The sequence below is a fragment of the Temnothorax longispinosus genome, chromosome 10 (genome assembly GCF_030848805.1).
Source record: "Temnothorax longispinosus isolate EJ_2023e chromosome 10, Tlon_JGU_v1, whole genome shotgun sequence".
Taxonomy (NCBI): Eukaryota; Metazoa; Arthropoda; class Insecta; order Hymenoptera; family Formicidae; genus Temnothorax; species Temnothorax longispinosus.
The window spans coordinates 672,024-692,276 of record NC_092367.1 but is presented as its reverse complement, the minus strand read 5'-3'; the positions used below and the strand labels follow the sequence as shown (position 1 = coordinate 692,276).

The window sequence follows — 20,253 nt, the reverse complement described above, 5'->3', positions numbered from 1 at the left end:
CAAAAACAAGCAAAAAAGTTCATACATACATAGGTCCGGAAATGAGCCGTTTCCGAGTTATAGCCACTTTTATGTTCAAAAATCGTATTTTAGAATCCGCTTGGCATCCCTCTTTCTTAATTATTTCTTAAATTAAAAATTTTTATTTTTAAATATTTTTAATTTTTTTAATTTTAATTTTTTTATTTTTTTTCAATTTTTCAATATTTGTAACGATTACATTATTTAAAAAAAAAATTAGTTGTTTTTACGGCTACTTGAAATCAGTTGTTTTCACGGCTATTAAAAATCAGTTGTTTTCACGGCTATTCAAAATCAGTTGTTTTCACGCCTATTCAAAATCAGTAAGTAAATCACGGCTTTTCAATGGCTACGTTTACACCCTGAAATTAGGCCGCGGCCTGTACCTCAAATTCGACCTAAATTATTTAACCCGCCTGCTGTAAACAGTTGATAGACGACCGGACCTGGCTTCAGATCAGGCCGCGTATTTTAGTGACCCGACCTGAAATCGGCCGTTATCATTTGCGATGTAAACGCGCGATCAAGCGCGACGCGTCCTAAAATGACCTAAAAGCTTCATTTGCTTGTTCGGATTCGCTGCAATTCAGGGCAATCCCAAATACGATCCCGTCAATTTTTAGGTTTCTTTCGGTGTAAACGAATGATGACTAAACCTACTTCGGGTCATAATATAGGTCAGGCCGCGATCAGGTCGCTGGGTGTAAACGTAGCCAATAAGTTTCAAATTATTATTTAACAACACCTTACTTTTAGGTTGTATCTAATCTTTCCGTATTCATCAATGGATCGTTTAAGTTTTAATGAATTAGCTGATATGCATCTTATGTATGGTCTTGCTCAAGTAATGCTGCCGAGGCAAGAAGATTATACATCCAGTCTTTTCCAAATCGAGATGTACCGGAAATAGCGTCTTTTCGAAATGTAGACAGAAACTTGAGAGAATTTGGTAATTGTAATTTAAAAAAATTGAAAATAAAAATTTACGATTTTTGAACATAAAAGTGGCTATAACTCGGAAACGGCTCATTTCCGGACCTATGTTTGTATGAACTTTTTTGCTTGTTTTTGGGTCCCGAATCACCTCCCGAAGTGGAGTAGGCGATTTTTCGGACACCCTGTATATATATATATATATACTAGCTGGTTACCCGGGCTTCGCCCGGGAGTCGTTTTTCTTAGAACGACTTCATTTATGTTTCAATATCCTTATTGTGGACAAACATAAGGAGTGTTCATGGATTAAACATGTCGTAACCAATCTTTTTCTACTCAGTCAATTCTTTCCAGAAAAATTGGAAAAATTTCTGATACCGGTTTCCTAAAAGATCGGTAACGAAAAATTATACACTTTATGGCACTCCCCGGAAAATTTTACCCCTGTTTTATATATATAATTCTTTAAAATTCGGTCAATTATTTCCCGAAAAATTGGAAAAATTTCGGATACCGGTTCCCAAAAAGATCGGTAACGAAAAACTGTACACTCTATAACACTTTCCAGAAAATTCTACCCCTATTTCATATACTTTTGGTAAAAATTCAGTCGAATAGTTTAAGAGTGTATAAAGAACATACATACAGACATTCTATTTTATATATATAGATATATATATATATATATATATATATATATATATATATCAAATATGTCATTAGACTTGTGAAAATGTCAACAAATTAATAGAAGGCGATACGAGTCAGGCGCGGTACGTGGTGTACAAGTAAAGAAATTAATAGTTACAGAAGTAATGAATTAAAATGTATATAATATACATATGCATATATTCCAACTTATAAATTGCGCGCCGATTATTTGTCGGACTTGAAACACAGCTATCGTTGGAACATTAATACCCTTCCCTCCCCGGAATTAAATCGACGCGATTTAATTATTTAAAAAACTGTATAAGTTGGAATATATGTATATGTATATTATATACGTTTTAATTCGTTACTTATGTAACTATTAATTTCTTTACTTGCGCACCACGTACCGCGCCCGACTTGTATCGCCTTCTATTAATTTGTGTATATATATATATAAAATATATGTCAAATAATGTATAGCCATAAGATGGACGAGCTTCATTGATATTTAATATCAACAATATAAATATACCATTTTTACAAAGGCGTTTTTTCAAATTGTGCGGATAAATAATTATCATTCTCCTCGCGTAATAAAAAAAATTTAATATTATGTATATACATGCTGCAGCATTATATCGCATTATACATTTGGGTCGTACAAACGTTAGCATTATACATTTATAGTGAACAATTAGATAATTGACGGAATGCATCAGTTGATATTAAGCATCACAATGGCGTTCTGTACACGAACGTAATTAACAAAAACAATAGCCAGTATCACGTGTAATACTGGGAATGTCGCATGTCAGATTCCACAGAGTCTCAAATTTATGGTGTTTGAAATTGGCCGTTATTGCCGCAATGATTGTAATACAATTATCAACTTAATAATCTTAATGTGACGTTAATATTAACTTTAAGACTAAATATAATGCAATGCATATAAATGAGATAACATAAATTGCACGAGTCCGTCTCAAGATACATAATGAATTTCCGTTTGAATAGTCATGCGTAATATCCGGATTTATTAATAAAGCAACTTCCGAGAAAATTTTAATAAAAAGATTATAAACCTGCTCTTTTTCAACTAAAATTACGTTACTAGTAAAACGATTAATAGTTAAATATAAGTTAAGTGGGAGAAGGAGAGAAAGTTAAGAATGCTTGTAAAAGTAAGTAAAATATATTATATAGTGATAAAAATAACGATAACGGTATAGTGAAATCTTTTCGCTTAAAGCGATTTCGGGACAATCGGGAGTTGTATATCCCGATCTAGATGAAATTGATATCCGTCTTTGATGTTAAACCGGATTTCGGCTCGATACTCATCGACTGCCTACAAGGCGGAATATAAGAGAGGATCCAGAGGATTGCATGGAAAAGGGGATTTTCCGTTCAGTGGATGATAAAGGCGGGGCGATAGGTAGAACGAGGTGGACCGTCATAAGCGAACCGGACCGGACGCACACTGGACGTCGGGCGTACGAGAAAGCCAAAAACGAGATGCGGCCACGCGTAATTGTCTTCGATTCTTTAAATTGGAGGAGAAACCTTGTCGCGCTCAAAACGAGCTTTGGCGCCCAGACTTTCTTTGATTGAATTCCATGTCGTGCTGATTTTTTCGGATTTCACGTCGTTTCTAGAATGTGGGCGATGCGCACTCTAAATCCGTCACTTGCACGCTCGCGAAAAGTTTTCACGCTCAAGAAAAAAAGTTTGGACAGTGACAATTAAAGTTTACTAGCCGCGAAAATTTATGATACCGCATTCACCGATAAAATTTTATTATTATTTAGAATTATTAAACGCGATTATTCAAGTGCTTCGTAATGTTAGTCACGCAGTAGTTTAAATAATAATTGATCGGACGTTGTTACACGTGTTCACCTTATAAAACGGACAGAATGAAATATTTGATTATCGCGGTTTGAAATAGAACGGCAACAAATTCTTATATAATTAAAGTCTTGGGAGAGCGCGAAACTTCGTGGGAAGTCCTAATTTCATCACTTTCATCGATATTGTCGTTGCACGGTCGCTATCAGCGTCGCCTTTAGGTATATTCAAAGTACAACGACGGAGAAAGGGTGAGTTCCAAAGAAACGGTGTAAGAAACGGTTCGCGCAGGGGTCGCGCCCGTGTATTACTTCGCAAATTTTGCCCCTTTCAGAAGTTGGAGCCCTGTAATACTCCAAGTTATACGCTGCAACCTCGATATCATTGTTGCCGTTAGGTGGCTAATGAGAATTTACAATTACAGCCAGTTCAGCATTGCTAAACTCTAGTCACCTATAATTATCGCTTTCCCCAAACGCTAATGTTTTGTTAATTAAATCATTCCCGATGAAATCTGAAGAAAGAGCCTCGCGACTTAAGCGGCATCCTCCATCACGCGCATTGTATTCCTTTTTAATACCGCTTTTGAAATTAATGTAACCACAGACTGCACTTGATGACTTTTCCTTTAATTTTCGGAATAACGTACCATTAAATATGACGAACATTTATTGTCAGCAATCTTTGCTGCCGTCGCAAACACCGAGCTCAACTCTTAACGATTTCTCTCACAGAATACAAAATTGTTCTTTTCAATTAATCTATTTCTCCGAAAACCATTAGCTCTCCGTGGTCGGGCGACTGGACTGGCGCGAGTTCACTATACGGATTTGCGATCTAAATGCGAGAGTATCGCAGAACGTGCCGCAATTCTGCATGCCAGGCGCGGCACCGATTAGTTTTTCAGTCGGCAATTTGCGATTGTTGGCGGAAAATTCCGATTATCATGCGGAGTGGACCGCTTCGTATGCCGCGAGAGACTCGCGAGGCAATCGGGGGAGAGATCTTCGTGGGGGTACGCCCCCCGCCGGGGGGATTTTAAGGGTGCGCGCTGGGGTATAATGAGCGTTCCGAATGGATCTCGTCGCGAGACGGGGGAGCGAGGGCTGCACGACGACCGCCGGCAATTAATCAAAGTTTCTCGCGGAAATGGTACAGGGAAACTTGCCCTCGTGGCTGCGAAACCCCCCCCCCCTTCCCGTGCGCGAGATATAACGATTTCCGGTGCGCCGTAACTCTTTCGCCTTCGCACAAATCTGACCGAACGTATAACGTTCAATAATTCGGTTAGGTTCTGAATTAATCCGAGACGCCGTGAAACTCGAGCGGATATCACGAGTCATAGAGCAAAATATAGAACGCTCTCGTGCTTCGAAATGGGAATAAATTTTTTTACCGCACGACTTCTTAAATATTAATGTACATGTTGACGCTCGAATACGATAGCGGGCGAAGGCTTCGCGAGTATTTCCTTTTGAGCGTGCAGTTCAGACAAATAAATTTCGATTCTTCGTTATTATGTAACTCACGAACTCGTTGAAGCGGAAAGCAACGTGGCATACATTTGAATAATAGCAATACGATGATGTGGGGTATGCTTTTGACATCGTCGCCGCAAAGAAGCGAGGAAGACTCGTTGAAATATTAATCTTCAGGAAAGTCACGAATGTCATATAGGCGGATACATGTTTTTTCCCCTTTTTTAGGATCGACAACCGCGGCGTTGTCAGTGGCGTGTTGTTTGTGTTGACTTTGGAATACATTTTTGCACGATTTTCCCCCGATATTGAATGCTACGCGTTATGTCGTCGTAGCGCCGGAGCGTGGTTTTTACGCGAGAATTTCAAATACTGGCAAATTTAATGTCGCGCCTAAACTTGATCGCACATAATCCATACGTCCTTGGGGAACGGAATCAAACAGGTATTTCTGCATGTGTATGGATGTTGCGTAGATGTGCACTCATGCGTGTGCACTTCGGGCTCCTATCGAAGTCGCGCGAATCGACTGTAACGGAATTTCGATGAAAATCTATGCGTTCCTCCAGCGAGGAGTGAGAGAAAATTCCGCTGACGTTTATCATTGCAACGTCGACGGATTTAACATTTTTCGAAAAATATTTTCTCAACATGCGAGCACAATATTTTAACATTTATAAACCTCTTTCAATATTTATTGACGTTGCGACAAAGCAAGGTCTATTATTATCATCCAAAATAATTTTTTTTTATTAAAATTTTACTTTACAAATGAGGTAATATTTACATCCACATATGTTGCCATTCTCGAAGAACTTTCTGTTCTAGCTAGACATCTTTATCGCCACTTTTTCAATAGACGACAACGTGATTCAGCAATATGCTGATCCTCTCGCATTACGTAAGCAGTATCTTGACATGCAAACGTACGTGCCTACATATAATTATTTATGCCGATGATTTTCGAGAGTCTTTGAAACTTTGAAGAGGGGATTGGCAGCGAGTAGGAAGCATGTTAAATGGATTAAATTTGTGGCCGCGTAGCATTTTCCCCGTCTCTTTGACACTTCTTTTCTTTGGGTAACTCCTTGCACGATTACTTATTCTTCGAAACAGAAATCTTTTGCGATATTGATCCTCACGGATGTACAGTTCTTTCTTACCTTTTCAGGAAGAAGGTCAAAAGATGATTTCTTCAAGAATCGTGGCTATCCATAATGGAAAAGATGAGAGAATTTTGCAGATCTCGAAAGTCATGGAAAATGTTCTTTCGATAAATAAAGACTTGGGTTCAAAAGAGTTAATTTTGTTTATATTTTCATTAAAGTAAGATGCTTCGAACTTTTCGAGCTGAACTTTTCAAGTTTTCGCCGCAAATGCCGCGATATTACTCATTTCGGAAAAAGTTTCGAAAACGGTTCACCTCCGATTTCGATGAAACTTTGTAAAAAAAAAACTTTATTTTACGTTAAAATAAAGCCCCTTGAAGCGAATTTTGGCGACTCCTACAAGAAAGCCATTTTTTTTAAATAAAATAGTAAAAAGAATGGTAAATGTGGTAATTATTTAGTTTAGAGGAGCAACCTCCTGCCTTGACTTTGACATATGTTACCTTGGCTTTGACATATATTACAGAAAGCACTCTCCTAAATAACCTTCTAAAGATTTTAACCGTCGTTTGTTATTTATTAAAAAGTTACTAACAAAAAGTTTAAGAAATATAACAGTTTGTGTCAGTGCTAAGGGAAGTAATTTGCTGATATATGCATGTAGGTGGGGGAGAGGCCTCCTCCTGTGACAGAGGTGGGTAAGGGTGGAGTTTGGTTCGCGTGGAAAATTAAAAACCCGAAGTGTACAATGATAGACCTCGTTTTGTCCAGTAAGCAGGATGAGGTGCGATGGAGTGGACCTCGCTTCGCGCGAAAAGTTGGAAGTCCATGTGGAACATGTTTTTAATGCCTTTTGAATCAACATGAGAACTGTTTAAAGTATGATTGTTGATTTGAATAGAAAGATCACGTGTTTAAAGGAAAGTGAGAAGAAGTGTTTATAATATATAATGGTAATTTATAACAATTTATAACATCCCGTAGAATTGTAAAATCTTCCTATACTTTTTATTATTTTATCTTAAAAAAATAGCTTTGTCATAGAAATCACCAAAATTCCCTTTAAAGGCTTTCGTCTTAACCCGAAATAAAGCTTTCTACAAAGTTTCATCCGAAATTGGAGGTAGACCATTTTCGGAACTCCATCCCTTGTTTCACTGTTGGAACAATATGTCGCACAGCAGCGCTTTGATAATGTTGCGCAATCAATAATTTATTAGCGTTGCGGTTGCGCGCATTAATAGACAAACTATTCTCCTATAATTTCCTCAGGGATGAATTCAAGCTCCTCTGATGACCCCATTAAAAACACTTTTAACCCTTCTTGGTCACTATGGGGTCAGTATGACCCCAAAAATTTTTCAAAGCAAAATTACACTAACTCCAAGCTTAACTTTTACGATTTTTTTTCAATATGTTAATATTAAGTAGTTAACAAATTTAATATTTCGGCAGGTTTTACAATATTTCAAGAGAAGATTTAGTAATTTTTTCAAGTCAAAATAACGAAAACTGTAAATACGGCAGCTGATTAAAGTCGCTGGGGTCGTTTTGAAACTGTGTGACCGTTATGAAACTGTAGAAGTGTAGACAGTGTGACCACGAAAGGTTAAAGCGAAAGAAATTAAATTCATAGCGGCTGCTAGAATTAAATCTTTTATAGAAAAATTAATAATTAACTTCTAGCTGGCTGCGCGCGCAAAATGTGTACCGTTCCAAGATGAAAAAGTTTTTATTGCGTTATGTACTATTTAAAATTCATAGATGCATTATGTTGACTTATGTGTCACGTATACGAGATGAAGCTAGTATAGTTTAGCTTGAAAATGGATACTGTAATTCAAAATGGATACTGTAATTCTATATTTCTTACAGTAGGTTGAGCGACGGATAAAATATACTAATCTCTTTGCACAAATGTCAAATTTGTTTAATTTGCCGACTTTAATTGCGTCTGTGCCATTCTGTAAACTTAGCGACAGGAATTATTGTAAATTCGTAGAAACCGTAGTCAACCTCTTGGTCTCCATTCGCCTTTCGTACTTCTATTAAGGCGCAGTAATCTCTTTCGGAATGAGTTTAGATTAATTAACAAAGTGCAACAACGAATGTCCCTCATAGATTGCGATTTTCATTTTACATTAATGATAAGTGTAAGGAATTGCACATCTCAATTTACACGTTATGTTTTTGTAATATCTTGATGCGACGCAAAACTATAAAATATTCTAAAATTGTAATTAACGTCTTTTGTATTTACAATATCTTATCATTCAGAAAATATAAAATATATCCTCTCATGAATTTGCCGAACAAATTTATATGTCGCGTTTTTATCGACAAAATATTGCGATGGGTACACAAATACAAATTTTTTCGATTACACATATCTTCATAAAATGCAGCTTGAACGTTTTTTAAAATAATAAATACGCATTTTTATTTTTGCAATGTATTACTTGCTAGATTGCTAGATTTTAATACGCGCCTGCAAATGTGTATTAATTATTAACTAACTCATTCGGATTCAATTTCCCGAACAATTTTTACCTACTTCTTTATTCAATTTCGTGAAATTCCGGCTTGCGCATAGTCCCGCTGATGTTGCATCGATATCTTCAAGCGAGTCAGCGTAAAGTTTGATTATTCTTTGTTTTTATCCTATTCAGAATCTGCAAAACTTCTCGCTTCACACTTTTCGTCCGTTTAGTTTCTCAAAAGTATGAAAAGTTGGGTTTCTTTTTACAGAACTTTTGCCGATCGGGGATTAGTTAAGTTAAATTATCGCGGCTGTCTTCTGGTATTTCCGATGCAAATGTGCGTTCACACGGTGATTCGCACCGACATACGCACAAATGCGTCGAGTACGGCCAGGACGCACGTATAAACGGCATTCACGTGTGTGCAGAGATGAATTCGCCAGAGACATAAAGGCCACACAGGCCCTTTGAGATTCGCACATAATGAGACTTGCCCGCGACTGGCAGCTTTGAGGATGAGGATGAGAAGTCATGCAAGTTCGAACTTGGCGAACAATCCGAAATTTATGCACGCCTCTCTGCATGGCAATGTTGAAGCACGAATTCGCGTTAAGTGAGTTATGTCCTCCATTTCTGAAGCAGAGCTCTCCAATAAACGTTCGTATCGCGCATATTGAGTTTTACAGGCGTCAATATTAATCAATAGACATTTGCACGTGTGATGATACTTTTTTTAAAATTTAATTCGGTTAAATATCGATTATATAAAGTAGATTATATATAAAGTAGACAGTGTGAACGACATAATTGTAAGAAACGCAAATTACAATCTTGCAAATTATTGTGTTAAGATTGCGCACTCTGGAAGCTACTAAGAAGGAGTTTTTAGGAGAAAATTCCCTTTTTTGTAAAAAAGGGAATTGAAGGAACTGTTAAGTCCTTTAATGTAAGAGACTTAACAGTTCCTTTAATTCCCTTTTAACTACTAGCTCCATTAAGATTACGCACGTCATTCGGTTTTGTACATGGGATATACAATGCGTCTTAACGATGATACGTTATGAAATTTTAAAAGGATAGTTCGCTCTTTCGCGCGTGATTATAAACGTCAAGGAGGATTTCGAGAGAAAACCGAACAACCTCTCTCGTCGATCTAATCTTTTACGTACTGCGTCAGTTTTTTTTACGAGTTACGAACTTTTCCGTTCAAAAGTGTCCGTTAATCGCAAAATGCATGACGACGACGATGTAAAATACATATAAATTTATAATATATTAATATACATTGTAAAATTTCGACTCGCATCATTGTAGATCCTGTCGTAGCTCGACAGGTGTTGTAACTACTGGCGACTGTCGCGTCGCTCCATTAAATAAACGCCGCGTATGCGCAAAACTATTTAGGATTTAATGATGCGGAGGCATACCATAGTGTGAACTTTCAAACGCGTGATAATTCTCGACTTTCATCCAAATGTGGGGCTGAAACAAAACGTGGATTTAATCGCGCCGCATTCGTGACCAAACCGCAATTCGTTACCGTCGCCGCTTGCTCTCCCCCCTTTTAGGGTAAACACGAGGTCAGTTCGTTTCGTAAGCTGCATTCGGTATGCGTTCGCTAGTGCATTCGCCAATTTGCTTGAAATCTGCCTGAATTTTAGGTGACCGTCGGAATCGTACCGGAACGATTAACGAAAATTTCGATTCCGCTTCCTTTTCCATCAAGATCCAACGACAATAAATCGCGGCACTATAACTAGATCATTTCGACAGGCGGCAGGTTCTTTTTTAAACGACGAAGTCTAATCCCCAAAGCGCCGTGCATTAGAATAATCCTGAAATATTTTAGCGAAGAAATATGGAGTTGACAGAATTATAAGAATTTTGCCGCTGGCGAAACGTGAAAAATGCATTCACATATGTGCATGGCATTACTTCCTACCCGATAAGAGACATCATGTATGTCAGAGCGGTATCGAGGAAGCCAGAAATTTAACTTGATGTGCTGATTTCGCCATTTTCTAGCGACGGACGTAGCGCGAAGCGCGTGCGGAAATGTAAATTATAACAGAACCGAGATGAGAGAACAACAAAATTGGATAAAAAACTGTTTGCTTAACGATCTCACTCTATTACTAGCGCAAATAGGGTCGTTACAACATATTACAATGCAAAAGAGAATCTTAAACATATTACATTTTCGTTTAGTATATCCCGCACATGTTAGTTTCCTAAACAAAATCTAATGTTTTATAATCGTTAAGTATCAATAAGAAACGTTTTAATACAAAATCATACAGAATGTTTTAGAAACCATAGTTTAAACAATAGTTTTAAACGTTTAAGAAACGTATTTTTTAAGTTTGTACACAAAGATAATTATAATTCTATTATATAAACATGAAAAAGATTTATTTTTTAAGTTCAAATTCTTTTATATAAACAGAGTGCACACACAATACACCCTGTATGGGAAAAGGTTTCTAGATTTATGTTTCTTTGATTCCTAATCGTTTTTTAACTTTAATTCAATTTATTAAATAAATTTATTAAATAAATTCTTCACCTTGTGTCCAGGCAGAGCCTTTAGGCGTTCTCATTATTAACATTATATTATATTGTTTTAAATATACAAATCTTATATTAATATTAATATTATTATATTAATTAATAATAATTAGCGTCAGCTAATATTAATTAATATTATTAATATTCATTGTATATCAAAATTTTTTGTTGCATTGTTTTTAATATTTACCAGTTAATATATCATTACAAGATGTTTTAACATTTTAAAGATGTGTTCTAGACAAGTACAGGTAAGAAGGGAGCGTCAGAGTCATCACTCGTCCATTCGATCATCAAAGTCAAGCAACGTGGGCGTAGTACTACACTCGGATAAAAGTGACCACTGACTTGAGAGAGCGATTTTTTTCAGGTGGACGCGCGGCTGTAAAAAGAACCAGTTGAAAAAGCGTTTTTTTTAGCTGTTTCTTTGTTTGTTTAAACGTTTCTTTGTCGAAAAAGAAACGTTTTTTTTTTGAACGTTTATCGAGTGGACATTTTAACTCATAAAAAACATTTCTAGGAACTGGTTATAAAACGTTTCGAACAAACATTTTTGAAAAGTTTCTGAAACGAATATGTGCTACCAGTGGGCTTATTCTGTAACTCTAAACGACAGTTTCGTTATCGTTATATTGTCGTTGCACAGCTTTTTTACGATACATAATATCTGCGTAATATAACGATAACGAAACTGTCGTTAAGAGAGTTACAGAATCGGCCCACTGGGATATTTACACGAATTAATGAGTGCGAGAGGTCTTCTCTAGAAAATCGACAAAGTAAGATCTGAATTACTCGTATTGAAATTATTCTACCTCTGAAATGCGCGAAATATACATTTCGCTAGTTTATATTGTCTTTTTTTTCTTTTAAGCAGCTTTTATCGGGCGCGAGCCTGTGTAACCAAATAACGAGACAAGAACCGATCACCGTCATTAAATTTCAAAGCGCAATGTGAGCGAGCATTACGAAGAGTATTTCGTATGCGCTAGAAGCACCGCAAACTGTTGGAACGCGTATGGTAGTTAGGTTGCGCTGCCAGAAGATATTCAAAGCTGTTTCGAGGCGAGGCATCTGACAGCGGTTTCGGCTTGTCGCCAGAAGACCGTGCGACATTGTCGCGCAGACGGAGAATTTGCGAGCTGTATGTACAGAGATTAGGAGCAGTTTGAAAGGCTTAGGCCAGGACGCTGGATTCTTAAAGGCTTAAAAATCATAAATCCAAGATTTATTGAGCGTTTTCTATCCTCAAGTGCGAGATAAATTATTTATCTCACGCCTCATCGGTATGTTGATGCCGTCCTCGCGGTATTTCTCCCTCCCATCCATCCCTCCTATGTCTTACATTATGCAAATCCTTACAGTGTTTCCTTATATCGCGCATTATACGGCATTCTCGTGATAACGTCAAAATAATCGCGCGCGAAGCTCTTGCATATCTTATCATATGCCTCGCATAAATGCGTTATAATATATAATGCCCCGCACAAACGTGGAACTATTTTTTCATGGATTACAATAGTAAACTCATGAGGAACGAGTTTCAAACGATATTTTCGCGTGGTCAATTACCTAATGAGATTTCATCTCAATGGCCAAGAAGGCCTGATTACCGTAGGAACAATGTGATTTAATCACCAGCGTAGAAAAATTGATAAAAGTTTGCTGATTACAGGTACATGATTAATCAAACTTCTATAATATGTCTATGCAGATTTGATCAGCAAAAGAGGAAGTAATACCTTTGAAATTATCATTGCCTTTGTGAGCTTAACGTCGCTCATGTAACGAGGTACCCAGTGACGTCAATCGCCATCATCTAGCATCTCTCAATTTTTCGGCGGACGGTACGCGCGTACCAATTGTAAAGCGCTTAAGCGATAGCGGGAAGACGAGTGCGGGCGGCAGACAAGAGGTCTCTGTGCTGCCAATAAACTATAAATTTCAGCTGAAAGCCCCGAGAATCCCGGCGCAATGTGTTAGTGACAACTGAGAGGGTCTGAGAAATTTGCGCGGACTTTAATTCTCGCTTTTGTCTCCGCTTCTTCTAATTTAATGTGTATTCGACGGAATCCTATTAACGTCTCGTCTATCTTGCCAGTAAGTAAAACAAACAAAATAAAGTACCGTACGTAAATTTTAAAAGGGACTTTACGTATATAGTTAACCGGCCTATCGCTGTGTGATGACTTTGTAGTCTGTATCCGTGTCGCGATGCTGCTTCAATCGGCTTTGTTAGTTGACGAAATATAGAATACTAGCTTGATACACCCGTGCTTCTCGCTACGGTATACGAAGGATTCTATAATTCACCTCCGAATTTAGATTTGCCTTTTTAGGGGTTGATTCGGACAAAATCTTGAATTATGTTCTTAAGCACTTGTATGGGTAACCTTTGTAAGCAAAAACCAAGTCGATATCTCAACGGGCCCAAGAAATATTGAGAAATCCGCGAAAACACGTTTTACCTCTTTTCACCCCGTTAGGGGTCGAATTTCTAAAAATCCCTTCTTAGTCATCAGTGCTTACGTCATGGAAGGAATATACTCATCGAATTTCATGAGTTTGGGCTGGGCGTTGATGAGTCAGTCGGAACATTTGATTATCTATATATAGATAGAATGAATGCAAGTAACCGATATTTTTCAATATTTGCCAGAAAAAATATTTATGCGGAATAACGATAAGCTGCTGATTCATTGATTTGTATATAGTCAAATTGCGTTGTTTTAATAATTTCTTGCTACTGGGATTCAAACAGAATTAAATAAATAAAATTTCAGGAACCGCACAGTCCTGTATCGGTAATCGGACACGGAAATCAATTCTATGAACAAAAACGGTAATGATGCGGAAGTGCGGAATTGTTTCAAACAGAATCAGCGTTCATTTGTCTTGCATTAATTTGCCTTTCCATTGTATAATTTTTATCTCGGACTTGTTGTACACCGTTAGCATTCAACTTATTAAAACCTAACGTTTTGTGTAAGGAGAGCTCCTAATTGTATTACTTAATTGTATTACTTAATAAATTGTGTTGTTTAATTATCGTTAAAATACGTTTAAAAGTAAAACGTACTTTCTTACGTGCTAAATACTAAATTGCTGTAACAATATTTTGTTAGCTAGCTTTATTAGTTAACTCACCCTGGTATCATTGTAAATAAGCCGCAGGCGAAAGCGCTTTAAGATATTCAATTCGTTGACACGCTGGACCGCCAATTTGGCCGCTTGAAGCTCGCTGGCCCCTTCCGGTCTCGGCATTGCCCCATGCGTCATCTCAAAAAGACCGAGGATAGTTATATTTATCTTCTCTATCGGTCTCGCACTCGATATCGCTACGTCGAACTCCGTCCTGCTGTCGGAATCGTTCTTCTCGTGTGTCACGTTCTCGAACTCACTGTCCGCGATGTTCGAAGTCACCGCAAGTTTTTCGTCGGAGCCGGACTGGACCTCCGACAAATGTCCTTCCGGTACGTCAGTACTGGGTGACCACGATTCGTCATAGGGATCATTCCGCTTCGCGTCCATCTCCGTCGTCTCCTCGCTTCTATTGTCCGCCTCGTCCGCCTCGTCGTCAGAATCGTCGTTCGTCTTGCGATGAAGCACGTCTCGGCTGGGACTCTTCGGTAGGTCAGGTAGCACGGTACTCGAGTACCATGTAGATGTTTCCTCGAGTACGTCCTCCTTATGCGGGCCGAAGTGTCGCCTGTCAAACTTTTCGACCTGCGACGGCACCGACGGCGACTTGTGATTGATTTTTACGGGAAATTTCTGAGAACCCTCGAAACCGATGAAAGGCGCCTCGCTGTCGATGTCGATATCGGTATCGTTGCCAGGCGCCGTCGATGTTTCGCCTACGCGCGTAAAACGATCCCCGTCCTCGTACTCTCGAGCCTCGTTGGATTCCTCCGCTTTGCCGAACTTCTTTATTCTAATTACCGACGGGTCGTCGTCGCCCAACTCGGAGCACACGACGTTACGACAGCTCGCAGGGCGGATTTCCGCTCCACCGAGATTCGAGGAGCGGTCGACCCCCGAGGCGATGGCGACGGTCCGATTCTCGATTTCCGAAATTCCGTCGAGTTCGACCTGGTTCTCCATTGAGACGGTGCCGACGGTGTCGAAGTCATCGACAACTGCATCAATCGCGATTGCATTGACGTCCGAGTCGTTCGCGTTCACGTTCGCGAACTCATTACGAACATCACTTATTACGATACCGTCGCTCTCGTGAAGCCGCTCGGCCGAGCGGGTCTCGGAGCCGCCGCGCGCGCCGTCGCTTCGATCATCAAGCGCGTGGATATTGCGACGGCTCAAATGAGTTTGCCTCGCGACCCAGAAGCCGGCAATCCCGCTCCGTTCGCTCCGATCATCCGCGAAATCGTCGCGGTGCTCCGCTGCAACGTCAATATCGCGCTCGCTCCGCTTCGGTCGGCTTAAGGCCCTGCGACTCCTGTGCGAACTTCGATGGGCCGAATCGTTCGTGCGTTCATTCGTACGAGCAGTTTCGGCGAATAAATTATCGGCGTTTAGACCCGCTCGCACCGCTTCGAAACTGACTCCATTACGATCTCGTCGGTGCCCCGTTGGTCGCATCGGATGACTAACACTCGAAGCCGCGCGCGAATGCCACCGATCGATCGGGACCTCTATTAATGCATCCTCGGCATCGCGATCGTGAACGGAGATCCCGGGTAGATTGCCGGCACTTTGGCGTGGTCCGTCTAAAATTGTCGGGCTTGCTTCATTATCACTGTCGCGAAATTGGACTTCATTCACAGCCTGATTCACCGTGTAACGAGAAGTAACTTGAAGATTTTTTGGCACACCACGTTGCTTCATGACCAGACTGCGCAACCAATTGTTCCCAATTTCTTCACGCTGCTTTATATTTGGAAAAAGGATTGCTTTGCGAACTTGTTGAGTTTTCGCGGGATCACTTAATCGACCGTCAGACTTCCGTCGCGGATAATTGCTCGCGGTTTCAGAATGCACTTGAACGCCGCGTTGACCGTCAACACATCCATCGCGGTCACTCCGAGTTTTCAGCGAATCACTGAAATGATCGTCACTGGCCACATCGCTAGCACTTTGACCAGCCATGCTTGAAGCTTCGTTTTCGCGTTGCATCCATTCCGGGATCGCTTTGGGAGCGTCGAGGTCTCTCCGCTCCGTGTATCTCCGTGCTTCAAGGTAACGGGGAAGCGCGCTCAGGTCACGGCTCTGGAGCCTCGTCTTCTCGTCGCACGACAAGGCTGTGCGGAGAGAGGTAAGGCCGAGAAGGAGAAGGGTCAGGCAGTGACGTGCCTGGAGGGCTTCGGAGGAAGAGAACAACAGGAGGAGACGAGAGAAATGCCACCGCGTGCGGACGCGCGTCATAATCAGTCGTCGATTCTGTGACGACTCGAGGCGCTCTTCCGGTTCCTCCTCATCTGCAAAGAAAAAAGGAAATCGTGCCGTGAGACTGAGTCCGCGTCGCAAGATATGTGTCAAATCGATAACGCGCGTTATTACGTATCACATATATTACACAGTAAGTTGTAAGCGCAATTGAAAATAAAAGTCTTTTCGCGGACAATCAATGTTTATCAAGCTTGATTTTCACGCAATCTTAGTTGTTCTTGAAGTTTATTTAACGTAAATTCATTTAACGTAATATTTAATAATACACTGTTAAATGTTAAAGGATAAAATTTAAACCAATAAATTGAGTTAAATAACATTTCGGTTTTTAACTATTGTGTTTCAAAACTCATTATTTTAACTCCATTGATTTAGTTAAATTAACATTGTTTTAGTTAAATTAACGACGTATTGAACAGGAGCAGTGGCGATTTATAGGAATGGCTAAAAATGATTCAAATTGAGTATAATTCGGCACTACGAATTTAACAGTGTATAAATAAATCACTTTTTTGCAAGTATTTCTTTTACATGTCATCGAACGCAATAGGCTTATTGTTAGATGGCAGACGTTTTTTCGTATATATACACGGAATCGATATTGAACTCGATAGATTTTATTACGTTCTTCTTCCCCATCTCCGAGATCGAAAAAGTACTCGCGGATAAATCAGATAACTCGCCGTGCAGCGGTACAGGCAAGTAACTCGCAAAACTATTTGAGCCTTTCGTTATTTATAGGCGGAAAGTTTATTCACTTGTGTTACAGATCCCGCTCTCCACTCAGCAGCAAAAGCTTTCGTACATTTCGCGTAAATAAGAGTTCCGTTGTTTTTTTTGCAACAAAAATACATTCGCATTCAAAAATGTATACGCATTTAAATGTAAAATATACTTCTAAGACCCGTTTTTGTGATAGGGGGAGTGTACAATACGCTCTAATTATAAATTACGACAATTATCAAGATACAGCGATCGTAACAAAGCTCGCCCGTGTAATTGGAAAATAAAGTAATCTGCTAATGGAAATATTCATACGTAAATTCCCGACCGGCTAACCCGATATCAACGCCGCCCGCACCGGGCCGATTTTACACTTGGAAGATTCGATGTTCTCAATTTCAAATATAATAGGCTTACGGGAATGAAATAATTTCATTAAATTGGCAAGCAAGCACAGATGAAATTCAGATGGAGGTATTACGTCGTAGGATACATAACTGCGACACTGTATTACATTTACGAGCCACTTTGGGGCTTCTCTTTAATTACGCTAAGAATTTAAAGCTCACCCCCCTCGTATCAGAGCTCGTTAATCTCATTTTCTTTTTTGCATGGATCTTACTTGCGTACGAAACGAGCGGCAATATGTGGACTTAATAGTTACCATATATACATTTTATTTCTCGGAATTGCACGAATGAAACTTGTTTGCATTAAGCATTAAAACCAATTAAAATGTCAGTTATTATTGTTAACGCATAATATCGTAACGCATAATTTGTAACAATATTTATAACATCTGACTTGTTATTAAATAAGAAGTAGAACCGGCGAACAATAGAACCTGCGCAATATCTAACAATATCGAAGGGTATTTGAAAATATACCGCGAGATATAAGATTGCGAAAGAAAAGCGGTCAGACTAAGCTGCCGCAGTAATTTGATTTCCATCGACAGGTAACGGGGTCTCAAACGAGATTAGAGAATTAAGTCTTCGAACGCGTTTTATCCACGTTATTATTGCGCGGTCGAGAAATTTATAAAGTTCGTAGGGACAATCTGGAGAGATACCTGTGCTCATTGCACGAATACAAATCGCAAGAAGACCAACATCTTTCACAATTACGGCAAGCCGATGCTCGCGCAGGTAAATGTCCAGCGGCATTTACCGCTCCTTTGTCGCAGTCGAAAGATCCATTAAGATGTAATATAGTTATACGGTAGTATCGTGCGCCAGTAACGTTGTTAGCTTCAAACTTTGTTATGAAGGCGAACAAAATGTTTCAAAGCGCGGCTGCCGATCCCGTCCTTTTCTTCTTTTTACATCGGGAGGAACGGAAAAGGAGTTTCGGCGGAGTTACAGCGTGTTAGCACGAATCCGATATTACGTACGTCTTGTAATTGTGTTGCGCTATACTTTTCTCATTTCGATTCGGAATTACGAGATTTTGAGAATAACGGCGTTTGACTCCCACCGAAAAAGTGAGCCGCTCGTTTAGCGAAACATACGTTTCTCTGAAGCTGAAAAACTTGTTCGCGTAATCTGCTTAATGCCGGCGCAATGTGGGAACAAGCCACGGTACGAGAAAAACGTAGCTCAACGGGCTCGCTAACTTTTCACTCGGGGCAATGAAATTGTTGACCTCGCTTAAATGTTTTAAATACACATTATACAACTGGACAATGGTGGATACAACAATAAGCTAACAGGGCAAATACAATTAATTTTACGCATATGTTATTATTGCCTCTGCCAATCTATTGCTCTTGTAATTTTTGCTTTAAAATAATTTTTTTAAGATATGATTAAAAAAAACATAAATAAAAATTAAATAATTAAATTATACTCAAATAAACTGATCTCTCTCTCTTTTTCTTCAACAATGCAATCTATCACACCGTTTTTATTAGATTTCCATTACGATTAGCTAACATTGTATACATATATAAAATATCTAAAAGCTCGACACATATACTGCACGTCAGATTTCAAATGAAGTTAATATGAGCCAGTGACAGCTAACAAAAAGAATGATAAATGGTCGTCGGAAATTCCGGGAGGAAAGGAGAAGAATATATTTCTCCTATAAATATACATTTTTCTATTTGCAATCGGTCATTAACTTGTATATTGCACGAGCCTTTTCTATTCTTCTCTCTAATTCGAAATACAAAGTTTTTCAATAGAAAGTTAAACACTCACTTCTAAAAAGAAATTTAAACTTATACCGGAGTCTTAGAACAATTAATCTAAGATAGCGTATACGGAGGTCTACCGTGACAGTAAGTGTCTCAATCGTGCGTACTCACTTTTTAAATTGTACACATAAATCCGTTTTAACACCCTCCACCCCCTCCACTGTAACAAATGCAACTTTATTTAGTTGTTATTAATCAGGCGCTATTAATCATAATCTATACCCTCTTCCGGTCTTTCTTCTCGATCTTATAAATCATTTTATATTTATAAGGCACAATTCTATGTCATTATTTCCTCCCCGTCTCGGCCAGAAATACTATTTTACTCGCTGCAATGAAATTGATTTTATTTCGACGTTCTCCCGCGACGAGCGATGGGGGTGGCACCGATACCCCTCTACGGACTTGACAGAAGAGCGGAAGAGGCGAAGTCTCGCGAAGGGGTAGATATCCGTCGAACCTGACCTACCCGACCTATCGTAAATTGCGGTCGTTCCACGTATGTCTCGGTAAAGGGTGGGCGGGTGATTCAATTCGAATGGAGAGACGGTGAGTGATGTGTTATATGTAGAACGGATAGTTCCGGTATTTCTTATACCGGAACTGTCGTCCCATACCCGGAAGTCGGGGATACGTGAGGTCTGTCTGATCAAGAAATGTCTCGGATGCCTCGTGGTGTCCGCGGCAACGATGTGACGAAGTCGAAAATAGTTTCAGATACCATCGCAATATTTTGAAAAATTGTTTGGCAAATTATTTTCAAGTCGCTAAACTTTAGAGAAGTTACCGTTGCATCATCGTGAACTTGATTGCTATAAATCGTGATTATT

The 20,253-nt window shown here is 39.3% G+C and overlaps 1 protein-coding gene across 2 annotated transcripts in view; it reads right to left on the bottom strand.

Annotated features, from left to right (window-relative positions):
• Window positions 1-20,253, bottom strand: part of Gaba-b-r3 (gamma-aminobutyric acid type B receptor subunit 3) — a 70,117-nt gene that overhangs the window by 46,485 nt on the left and 3,379 nt on the right. For both annotated transcript variants that reach the window (XM_071790571.1, XM_071790572.1), the window contains exon 2: window positions 14,242-16,529. In XM_071790571.1, coding sequence (XP_071646672.1) covers window positions 14,242-16,476 — 2,235 coding nt within the window. In that variant the 5' untranslated portion in view covers window positions 16,477-16,529. The remainder of the gene's footprint in view (window positions 1-14,241; window positions 16,530-20,253) is intronic.